Genomic DNA, 12,471 nt, shown 5'->3' on the forward strand with positions numbered 1-12,471 from the left:
CCTGTGAGCTGAAGCTGAAGAACAAAGTGTAGTTCTCTCAGCCAGCATTTGTATATTATGTTCAGTTCCATCAGCAGCTCACCTGATTTACCACATTTACCAGTAATTTACCAAACCAGGTGTTGATTAATATGATGAGAACTAGAAATTAAACTCTATTAAACTCAGATAAGAAGAGATTTTAAGGTAAAAGCTCTGCTTTCTGTAAAATTGCTGTTTGCATTTATTGTAATGCTATAAGTGTTTTACTGAGCTAATTAATAAACACTTACTGCACAGATAAGAAGCTTTATCTTAACTAAAACAATTCCCAAAGGTGCCTAAAACTTTTGCACAATACTGTATTCAAACAACTATAGTGTATTTCTGCACTATAAGGCACACCGGATTATAAGGCGCATAATGCGTCACTAGTAAGGAACAGGGGTGTCGCCATGTTTTCGTTCTAATTAATAAGTAAACAAAACTATAAAACATTACAACATTTTCTTCTAAGTTCAAATAAGTGCCGGGTGTTAATCTGCACAGATTTCTTTCCTGAAAACTGTTCATTTGGGTGAGTAAAGTGCTTCTGTTTATTTAGAGTAAGCTTAGATTTCCAGATTTCCACTAAGGCTGGGTGCAGCAGCATTAGCATTAGCATTTGCGGCTAACCTCTAGCACTAGTAAGTGCCAAGGAGATATTAGCTATCGATTCGTGCCAAGCTACACTAGCTATAAACCACAGACAACATTTTTTCCCAAATTCTAAATATAATTATTGTCATTTAGAGCGTTTATTTGCAGAAAATGAGAAATGGCTGAAAAAACAAACAAACAAAAGATGCAGAGCTTTCAGACCTCAAATAATGCAAAGACAACAGTTCAAGTTCATATTCATAACGTTTTAGGAGTTTAGAAATCAATATTTGGTGGAATACCCTGTTTGTTTTCATGCATCTTGGCATCATGTTCTCTCATCCACCAGTCTTACACACTGCTTTTGGATAACTTTATTAACTTTATGCTGCTTTACTCCTGGTGCAAAAAGTCAAGCAGTTCAGTTCAGTTCATACCAGAGGTTTTCAATATGATAAAAATCAAAGAAACGCAACATTTTTAAGTGGTATAAGTACTGTATATCTATTGGGTCCATTTACCATGAGTTGAAATGTACACAATGTTAAAGGGCAGCGGCTGTTAAAAATAGGAATGGAAAAAAATCATTTAGCAACAATGTATGAGAGTGTGTGTGTGTGTGTGTGTGTGTTAGCGGTCTGAGCCTGAGGCGTTCCTCGGTCCAGCCTGTAACTTTCCCACAGCTGTAGCAGAACTGATAGCAGTCCTGCCAGCTGTCCACCGTCTCCATGTCCAGCGCAGGCCAGCCAGAGCCCAGGGCCTATCTCAGAGCCACGCGAGGGGGTCACGCCCTACATCTCCCTCACCACGAGCATCCTTCTGTCCCGAACACGCTTGTTTAGTCTCCAGGGCCCGCGAGGCTGTGTGGCATTTCTTTAATTAGAAATGATATCTACAAGTCTCTGGCTGCTGCTGATACGCCTGTTGTCTCTTGACCCGGTGTACTGACCCACGCCTTAAGGCCAGCTGAGGAGCTGCTGCTGCGGCTGCTGTTCGCTAATATAACCAATACTGTAGCGTGGCAGAAGCTTGAGCTGCTTTGTGTGTGTGTGTGTGTGTGTGTGTGTGTGTGTGTGTGTGTGTGTGTGTGGAGAGACTTTGCAGCATTAGTAAAAAAAAAGTTATACCACATTTGCCACAGTGTGATTGGCTGAGAGGCGTTCTAGGAGTGCCATTATCAGCCGGTAATACACTGTAACCGAAGCTCTCCATGTAGAGTAATACTCCCGCCACATACAGGTCAACTAACAATGATGCAGAACTGTGCACCCGTTGCAGGTTGATTTTACCATATTGAAAACTTATGGAATATAATCAAGAGGAAGATGGATGATCACAAGCCATCAAACCAAGCTGAACTGCTTGAATTTTTGCACCAGGAGTAAAGCAGCATAAAGTTATCCAAAAGCAGTGTGTAAGACTGGTGGAGGAGAACATGATGCCAAGATGCATGAAAACTGTGATTAAAATCAGGGTTATTCCACTAAATATTGATTTTTGAACTAAAATGTAAAACTTTATGAATATGAACTTGTTTTCTTTGCTCATTATTTGAGGTCTGACAGTTCTGCATCTTTTTGTTTTTTCAGCCATTTCTCATTTTCTGCAAATAAAAGCTCTAAATGACAATATTTTTATTTGGAATTTGGGAGAAATGTTGTCTGTAGTTTATAGAATAAAACAACAATGTTCATTTTACTCAAACATAATCCTATAAATAGCAAAATCAGAGAAACTGATTCAGAAACTGAAGTGATCTCTTAATTTTTTAGGATGTAGGAAAAATGTTTTGATGTTTTTAACTGACTGTATATGTCAAAAAGTAAAAAGGTTTAAAACAATAAATGAAATGCTCATGTTCTGTGTGGGTTTGAGAGTGTTGTACAGTCTAGCGACAGTAAAATATCCACATAAAATTGGTAAGGAGATTTTTATGGAGATTATATTGTGCAAAACGTTTTACACAAAAAAAAAATATTATATACAAAATCAGAAGCAGATTCCAGAAGCAAAAGACTTTAGTAAAAATCAAGAGAAAATCTACAAAAACAGAAAAATTAAAGCAAAAACAGACACAATCCAAACGCACAAATCTGAACAATTGCAAAGAATAATAATAAAGTAACCAAGTATGTACAGGGGTTGGACAATGAAACTGAAGCACCTGTCATTTTAGTGTGGGAGGTTTCATGGCTAAATTGGAGCAGCCTGGTGGCCAATCTTCATTAATTGCACATTATTGCACCAGTAAGAGCAGAGTGTGAAGGTTCAATTAGCAGGGTAAGAGCACAGTTCTGCTCTAAATATTGCAATGCACACAACATTATAGGTGACATACCAGAGTTCAAAAGAGGACAAATTGTTGGTGCACGTCTTGCTGGAGCATCTGTGACCAAGACAGCAAGTCTTTGTGATGCATCAAGAGCCACTGTATCCAGGGTAATGTCAGCATACCACCAAGAAGAACCAACCACATCCAACAGGATTAACTGTGGACGCTGTAAGAGGAAGCTGTCTGAAAGGGATGTTCGGGTGCTAACCCGGATTGTATCCACCAGAACTGTCCGTCAGGACAATAAATTATTGTGATCTAAAACCAGGTGTTTCAGTTTCATTGTTCAACCCCTAGCTCCACCACTGGACCCGTCAGGCCTGTAGATTACTGCAGTGTTATAACCTTTATCAGGCAGTTATAGAGCAGCGTCTGCACTGTACTAACGCGAGCCCCAGGCTTTACTCCGACACCAGCACGAGTAAAAGCTTCCTGCAGTGATTCTGTCTCATTAAACAGACCCGCCGCTATCACACTTTAACCTACAGTAAAACATCTGAATTAGGAGGTAAATGAAGCAAAGCAGAGCTGCTGTTTCTGCCTGAGGTACAGATATATATATATATATATATATATATATATATATATATATATATATATATATATATATATATATATATATTTACACACACAGTCACTTATACTTCATTTACACTGGGCTTATGTGTTACCCCCGGTGTGAGTTAGCAGTAAGTGGTACTGATAACAAAAGCGCATCAATTACTTCCCCATCGCAGCTCACCAGAAACAAGCAGAGAGACTGCAGAGAGTCTACTGTACTTTTACTTTCAGTACTTTAGTAGTACTTTGTACAATAAAACACTTATAATATTTAAAGTTCTTATTCCTTGTTTTTTAATTCATTTTGAAATGTCTAGTTGTGTCTCTAGTATTAACGAATGCAATGTGAGCTGTTTTTTGTAAAAATAAAAAGTGCTCCGGTGATCCAGTATAACGCTGCTTTAGTACCGTGGAGGAGTGAAGGGGAAGATACGAAAGAATTTCAGCTCTTGCTCTTGAATATTCATACATGCAAACATATCGCCTCTGATTGGCTGAGGCAGACAACAGTTAGAAACGTCTTAAAATAAAGACATTTTTACTCTAATAACAGTCTTTGCAATGTCATATATTACTTTACAACATGTACATGTATAATAATGCCCTGCTAAGTGCAGTTCAGCCACTGACCTATAGTCTTGGAGTCTCTGTAAAACACCAAATCCACCGGAGATCCTATTTAAACCTATAGTTACTCACACACAAAACAAGTGGGTAGTCCACTGGAAGGTTGTTTCTGGATGGGAGTAGGCTGTGCATGATTTGCTGCTGCTTCTGTGTGGATTGTTATTATAAGAGTCATTGAGTGCCTTGAGTGGCTGTAAAAAGGCGCTATATATGTGTTGGTTTGGTTCCACAATGTAGGAAATAAAAAATATATATCATTTTACTAGTGCAGTATTTTTCACCCTATCAATAAACATCTACTGTATTTTCATACATAAGGCGCACTACATTTTAAGGCGCATTATGTGACAATAGAAAGGAACAGTGGTGTCGCCATGTTTTCCTTCTAATTCTAAGCTAGGCTATGTACACAAAATTGCAATTTAAAAAAAAACCAAGTCAAACGAGCACTGTATGTTAATCTACACATAGATTAACATTTCTCTACTGAAAACTGTTTATTTGTGTGATTAAATTCTTCAGTTTATTTACAGTCAGCAGCATCAGCATTAGCAGCTAACACTGAGGAATCCTGGGTGTAAAAACGCAAAATCCACCGGAGATCCTATTTAAACATATAGTTACAGAGAGGTGGGTATTCCAGGTTCAGAAAGTAAAAACTCCTCAGAACCTGATGCAGCCCTCCAAGTGGACGGTTGTTTCTGGTTGGGAGTATGCTACGCCTGATTGGCTGCTGCTTCTGTGTGGATTGTAATTGTAAGAGTCCCTGAGTGCCTTGAGTGGCTATAAAAAGGTGCTATATAAGTGTAATTGTAAATAAGTAATGTAATGTTTGGTTTGGTTCCACAATGTAGGAAAGTTTTAAAAATCTATATTTTCACTAGTACTGTACTTTTCGCCCTATAAATAAACACTGGGTGGCAAGACCTGTAAAGGTAAACCAAGTTAAGTGAACAGAACTGTAATTCTATATTAATCTACACAGATTTTTCTCTTCAAAACTGTTTATTTGTGTGATTAAAAATCGTCAGTTTATTTACAGTAAGCTTAGATTTCCAGTTTTCCTCTAAGGCTGGGTGCAGCAGCATTAGCATTAGCAGCTAACACTGAGGAATCCTGAGTGTTCTGGTAAGCCAGATCGATATTAGCTAGCAGTTTGTCCAAAGTAGCTTGTTTTAACACAGTAAACAAACACACACTACAGTCTGATATACTCTATACTCTGAATGGCGAAAGAGCTAGCGCATAGCGTGGTTAGCGGGTAATGCTAATACTGCGCCAGTCTCTGTGCTGGAGAAACTTCACTGAAACTTCTGTATTTAGCTGTACTTCAGTGGAGTGGCTTTACTGCTCCCTGATGATTTTTTGGGAAAATTCAATGATTTTAAATGCGCCTTATAGTGTGAAAAATACGGTACTTTACTTTGAAACTTTTTTATTTCTGCTCTTAATCAGTTTTCCCTCGCTCAACTCTGACAGCTCTCTTCAGAAACAATGTATACGATAGCGCTCTGACGCAGACTGCCATATCCCATGGCTATAATAGCCTGCTGTGTTTGATAGCAATCTCCTGCAACAGTCAGTGGTACACTGTATATGTATTCACCAGGAAACGCTGGAGAAACTTCCCCGGTGTGGAACTTCCATGATGCAATGCTGAAAACATCCCAGAAAGAGTTTCTACAGGGTTTGATCTCCAGTCCCAGAGCAGCAGGAAATACAATACACTTAAGCAGAAAATGGAACATGATGTAAAGGAACACGGCTGAGCTGCGGCACACTGAGGTGTTTCACTAATTAGCTCATACATGATTTAACACAGGAACCGTGAGGATGTGAACAGATACAGTGCAAAGCCTCTCCAGTGCCATCTTCACCTTTATCTCACCGCCGTGGACTGGATAAAGTTTTAGTGATGCACCAATCACAGCCTGTACACTTGTTCTAGCACCACACACAACCGTGAACCAATAGTGCCCCACGTAAATTATTTATAGTCCATAGAAATTTACCATTCACAAATTCTGGTGGTTGCTAATGTAATTGATATAGTTTACTTATTGGTTTCTAGGATGTGGCTCTGAAATCCTAAGTGGTTTCTATAGCATTGTTAAGTGGCTGCTAGGTGGTTGCTAGGGTGTTGCTAACTGGTTGTTCTGATATCTTAAGTGGTTTCTATAGTATTGCTTATTGGCAATAAAAAATAGACCAAAAACAAATTCTGGTCAATGTAGGTGTTGCATTCAGAAATTCTGTTGCTAAGTGGTTGCTCAATTATTTATTTTAAGTGGTTTCTATAATATTGCTAAATGGCTGCTAGAGTGTTCCTAGGTTGTTGCTCTAATATTCTAAGTGGTTTCTAAAGTATTGCTAAGTGACTGCTAAGTGGTTGCTCTGATATCATAAGTATAGACCAAACAAAGTATCTAGCCCAAAGAGGTGCTGTATTCAGAAATGTGGGTTGTTGCTAAGTGGTTGCTGTGGTATCACAGGTAATTAATATGGTTTACTTATCGGTTTGTAGAGTGTTGCTAAGTGGTTGCTCTGGTAACCTAAGTGGTTTCTATAGTATTGCTAAGTGGTTGCTCTGATATTCTAAGAATAGACCAAGCACAGTATCTGGTCCATAGAGGTGATGTATTCAGAAACTATGGTGGTTGCTTAGCGGTTGCTTGGGATTAAACGCTGTAATCTTGGTGAAAGCTGGAATTTGATGCGAATTTAAGTTTTATAGTGGTGGAACGGATGCAAAAATGGCGCTGAGCTATGAGCACTGCGATTGAAAGATGCAATAAAAAAATTGGAAATTAAAATGGATAAGCTTTTTACTGGTGGAATGGGCACTAATTTGTAAGTCGAGTTAATAGTAGTCGAATAGTATTAAAAAGAGATTCTAGTCATTTAAGCTAAGCTTTTTATTCAGAACTGTGCACAGGCTGGGTTAGCATTAGTGTTAACTAGCTAACTAGCAAGTTACTGATTGGTTCCTTAAAGTGGTGGTGGGTAAAATACAAGAATAAGTGCTTTATTAAAAGAACTCGGAGAACTCGATGGCATCAGCAGTGTGAGTCAGCTGTGTTTCTTTACTTTATTTATTTATTTATCTGCGTACTCTGGGCTTTATTAGGGCTGACTGCACTCAGTTTGAGGACACTTGTCCATTTGTCTCCAGAGTCAAGAAGTGTTTCTTTTCCACACAATAGGAAACTCGGCGGCTCAGCTTGTAATTAATTAAAGCTGAGATCTCACACGGATTTTATTGGACGGCGCGGCTCGGTCTGCAGAGGTTCGGCCGAGAACACGGAGACCGACGACAGGACAGAAATCGCTTAGTGATTCTACAAATCCATCCAGGAAAAACAACAAGCAGATCTGCAGAGTATAATTGGGAGAGGGACAGAGAGACAAAGTCAGAGAGAAAGAGAGAGAGAGAGACAGAAAGAGAGAGAGATGGAGAGTGGGGGGAAATAATAAGGAAATAAAGGAAATGATCCATGAAAACACAGCAGAACTTATAGAGGAAACACTGCAGCATCTGCCCAGATGTTCATTTAATGGCCTCCATGAAATGGGAGAAAGTTCTACTTTACTTCCCACAAAAATGTAAAGAGTTTAAAGCAGCAGTCTCTAAGATTTTACTAAGATCTTTAAATCCAGTGCAGTAGTATTCCTCAGTTAAGAGGGGACAAAATATTGAGATTTATCAAGTAAACCATGTTAAAGTTTTGAAAAGTTCCTAGTTAATGTTTAAAGTTATAGAGTCCAGAATGAGAACAGTATTTGATTGCAAGGTGGTTGCTATGGTGTTGCTAGGAGACTGAGTTGTGTGGCTAGGTGATTGATGTGGTGTACCTAGGTGGTTGCTATGGTGTTGCTAGGAGATTGAATTGTTTGGTTAGGTGATTGATTTGGTGTGCCTAGGTGGTTGCTATGGTGTTGCTAGGTGGTTGCTATGGTGTTGCTAAGAGATTTAATTGTGTGGCTAGGTGATTGATATGGTGTGCCTAGGTGGTTGATATGGTGTGCCTAGGTGGTTGCTATGGTGTGCCTAGGAGATTGAATTGTTTGGCTAGGTGGTTGCTATGATGTTGCTAGGTGGTTGCTATGGTTTTGCTAAGAGATTGAATTGTGTGGTTAGGTGATTGATGTGGTATGCCTAGGTGGTTGCTAGGATATTGAATTGTGTGGCTAGGTGATTGATATGGTGTGCCTAGGTGGTTGCTATGGTGTTGCTAGGAGATTGAATTGTGTGACTAGGTGGTTGATGTGGTGTGCCTAGGTGGTTGATATGGTGTTGCTAGTTGGTTGCTATGGTGTTGCTAAGAGATTGAATTGTGTGGCTAGGTGATTGATGTGGTGTTGCTAGGTGGTTACTATGCTGTTGCTAAGAGGTTGAATTGTGTGGCTAGGTGATTGATATGGTGTGCCTAGGTGGTTGCTATGGTTTTGCTAGGAGATTGAATTGTGTAGCTAGGTGATTGATGTGGTGTGCCTAGGTGGTTGCTATGGTGTTGCTAGGAGACTGAATTGTGTGGCTAGGTGATTGATGTGATGTGCCTAGGTGGTTGCTGTGGTGTTGCTAGGAGATTGAATTGTTTGGTTAGGTGATTGATACAGTGTGCCTCGGTGGTTGCTGTGGTGTTGCTAGGAAATTAAATTGTGTGCCTAGGTGATTGATGCGGTGTGCCTAGGTGATTGATATGGTGTTGCTAGGTGATTGATATGGTGTTGCTAGGTGATTGATATGGTGTTGCTAGGAGATTGAATTGTGTGGCTAGGTGATTGGTGTGGTGTACCTAGTTGGTTGCTATATTGTTGCTAGGTGATTGAATTGTGTGGCTAGGTGATTGACGTGGTGTGCCTCTGTGGTTGCTATGGTGTTGCTAGAAAATTGAATTGTGTGGCTAGGTAATTGATGTGGTGTGCCTAGGTGGTTGCTTTGGTGTTGCTAGGTGGTTGCAATGGTGTTGCTAGGTGATTGATATGGTGTGCCTAGGTGGTTGCTATGGTATCCCAGGTTGTTTAGATAAGGTGCTACTGAATGGTTTCAAGGTTGCTAGGTTGTAGTTATGTGGTGACTATGTGACTATGGCATCCCACGTAGGTTGCAATAGTGTTAGTAAGTAGCTGCTAAAGGTTATAAGGTGGTTGCTAAGTGGTTAATGTGGTATCCCTGGTGGCACCCATGGCTTGGCAGGTGGAGTCCATAGTGTTGCTAAGTGGTTGCTGTGATATCCCAGCTGGTTGATATGTTGCTGCTAATTAGTTGCAAGAAGGTTGATATGGTGTTACTATGTGGCTTCTCTATATTGTTGCAACAGTGTTGCTAAGTGGTATTCCAGTTTGCTAGCATGATGTTGCTAATAGGTGGCTATGATAAAAAGTTACATAGGGATTAGTAGGTGGTTACTCTGGATTTTCATACAATATATGTACTAATTTGGTACAAAATTATCCACAAATATATCACTCATTGCAGCAATGGAGTCATAGAAACAGGATTATATGGGATGGAAAACGGCCAACAAAAAAAAGCATGCTTCTACACAACGATGACAAAACACAAACCTTATGAACCTTAGCACTGCGACTCACCTGTTTGATTGCATGCAGCAGCTTACCATAGGAGTAGACTATGACGAGGAACGGGAGGATAAGGCAGAAGATAAAGAGGCAGATGATGTAGGAGATGTTGTTGGCTGTCTTGGTGGTCCAGTCCACTGAGCAGGTGGTGCCGGGCCCCTCGGGGCCGTAGCGGCTCCAGCCAAAGAAAGGAGGCACAGTCCAGGCGAGGGAGTAAGCCCAGGATAAAGCCACGCCCACCGCCACCTTCCTGTAGTTGGTGGCGTCGGCCTCCGTCGGGCCCATCATGGTGGAGTATCGCTCGTATGAGAGAATGGCCAGAGAGATGAGGGAGACGATGCCTAAAGATCAAAGACAAAAAGATACATTTACACTCAGTGCTCACTATTTTCACATGGACAGTTCTAGCCAGAAGACGCCGGTCACGATCATTATCACTCACTGCAATACCGCGGATTACAAAATGCTAAATGTAGAGCTGGGCAATATATCGATATTTTACCGTATTGTGATAAATTTTATTATCATATTGACAATATTCTTTAATAAGCATATCAAGGATATCCTCAGATCACTAAAATAACTACATTTATTACAGATATTGTAAAAATGACTTTAATTTGGATGATGTTCAGCAAAATTCAATAAAAATCACAGTACTATGCATAAACAGTATTTGAATAGCAGAATAATAGATACTTTATATCCATGCAAATGTTTCTAAATATCGTAATATAATATTTTTAACATGTCACCCAGAGTCTCCCATGTCTCTATCAGCTTGTGATTATGTACACCAAGGTCGGTGGCTTTAATACTGTGCATATCAATATAAAAATTACAAAAAAACAGCTATTCCTGTGTGCAACACCATATCAATCACCTAGCAGCAGCATAGCAACCACCTAAGCACACCATATCAATCACCTAGCTACACAATTCAAACTCTTAGCAACACCATAGCAACCACCTAGCAACACCATAGCAACCACCTACGCACACCATAATCAATCACCTAGCCACACAATTCAATATCTTAGCAACACCATAGCAACCACCTAGGCACACCACATCAATCACCTAGCCACACAATTCAATCTCCTGGCAACACCATATCAATTACCTAGCAGCAGCAAAGCAACCGCCTAGGCACACCATATCAATCACCTAGCCACACAATTCAATATCTTAGCAACACCATAGCAACCACCTAGGCACACCACATCAATCGCCTAGCCACACAATTCAATCTCCTTGCAACACCATATCAATTACCTAGCAGCAGCAAAGCAACCACCTAAGCACACCACATCAATCACCTAGCCAGACAATCAAATATCTTAGCAACACCATAGCAACCACCTAGGCACACCACATCAATCACCTAGCCAAACAATTCAATCTCCTGGCAACACCATAGCAACCACCTAGGCACACCACATCAATCACCTAGCAACACCACATCAATCACCTAGCCACACAATTCAATATCTTAGCAACACCATAGCAACCACCTAGGCACACCACATCAATCACCTAGCAACACCATAGTAACCACCTTGCAACCAAATAGCATCCATCCATCCTTCCATCCATTCTTCCAACTTTAGAAATGGAAATGTCTCATCCATCTGGCACCCAGTATTAGACCTCACAACTCCTACACTGGCCCCTTATAAGATAACACCTCACAAAGTATACTACTAGGTGTGGGCATTCCCAAGCCACCCAATCCTGAGGTAAAACAAAATTACACAATTTACACACTGCTGTTGTATGAATTCGGCATGGTATTGTAAAGGGTTTTAGCTACAAAATACTGCAGATATAATAATGCCAATTCCCAATTTACAATGTTTGATTATTACAACATTTTCTGAATCTTAAAATCAACATTCTTGGTCAGTCTGTCAAGTTTTCTGTTTTTGAAACATTTGTGCAAATGTTTTAATCTGTAGTTTTGGGAATGTTACTTTTAAATAGGTAAATAGAGCTTCAATTAGGTCATCAGTTGCTGTCAAGCAAAGGTTTCAAGTCTGGTTTTTAACACTTTTTAACCCTTTGAGAGAATCCTCAGCTGGTAGGAAAGGAAAAGAAGAAGCGATTCCTGTTTGATGGATAGGTGAAGTGTAAAATCATTAATATGAGTTATGAGATTTGATTTGTGTGTTAAAGCTGCAGGGACAGGGCTGGTTTATGTTTTTATAGTGTTTTCTGACACTAACATGATCCACAGGCCTGTCCTTTACAGCTATCGATTTCCTATATCAATATAAAACACAGGAAGGGCTCTAATCTGAACACAACCTTTCCCTCAGACCTGCCCTCAGATCCTGAAGACACTCAGGTGATCGCTGAATGCCAGGATGTGACAGGGGACCACTGTTCATTTGATCCTTAATCAAAATTAAATAAATCACTGCATGTCGTGCTGTGTTCATGCTGCTGTAGATTATATTGTATGGAAATCATTTAGAAAACGCTTGTAAATCTTAAAAGTTAGTGACTTTTAAGTTTATACGATCTAATTTACAATCTAATCTAAGTATTGTTTTATGTTTTAACTCTTTTACACCCTGCACATACAATGGACATCATGTGTTATATTGTTTTTAAAATGTTTTGTTGCACATAATACTATTTTAGACCTGCTGACCATCAGAATAGAGCATGAACCAGCCAATAAACAAATTTACATCCCTGTAAAACAGTAGCTTAGCGCATGGCAGCACTATAAAGCAAAAAAGGCT

The 12,471-nt window shown here is 39.8% G+C and overlaps 1 protein-coding gene across 1 annotated transcript in view; it reads right to left on the reverse strand.

Annotated features, from left to right (window-relative positions):
• tmtopsa (teleost multiple tissue opsin a) overlaps window positions 1–12,471 on the reverse strand; it is a 90,461-nt gene that overhangs the window by 60,085 nt on the left and 17,905 nt on the right. Inside the window, exon 2 of the mRNA XM_022662236.2 lies at window positions 9,734–10,062. Coding sequence (XP_022517957.2) covers window positions 9,734–10,062 — 329 coding nt within the window. The remainder of the gene's footprint in view (window positions 1–9,733; window positions 10,063–12,471) is intronic.

The sequence above is a fragment of the Astyanax mexicanus genome, chromosome 4 (assembly GCF_023375975.1).
Source record: "Astyanax mexicanus isolate ESR-SI-001 chromosome 4, AstMex3_surface, whole genome shotgun sequence".
Classification (NCBI taxonomy): Eukaryota; Metazoa; Chordata; class Actinopteri; order Characiformes; family Acestrorhamphidae; genus Astyanax; species Astyanax mexicanus.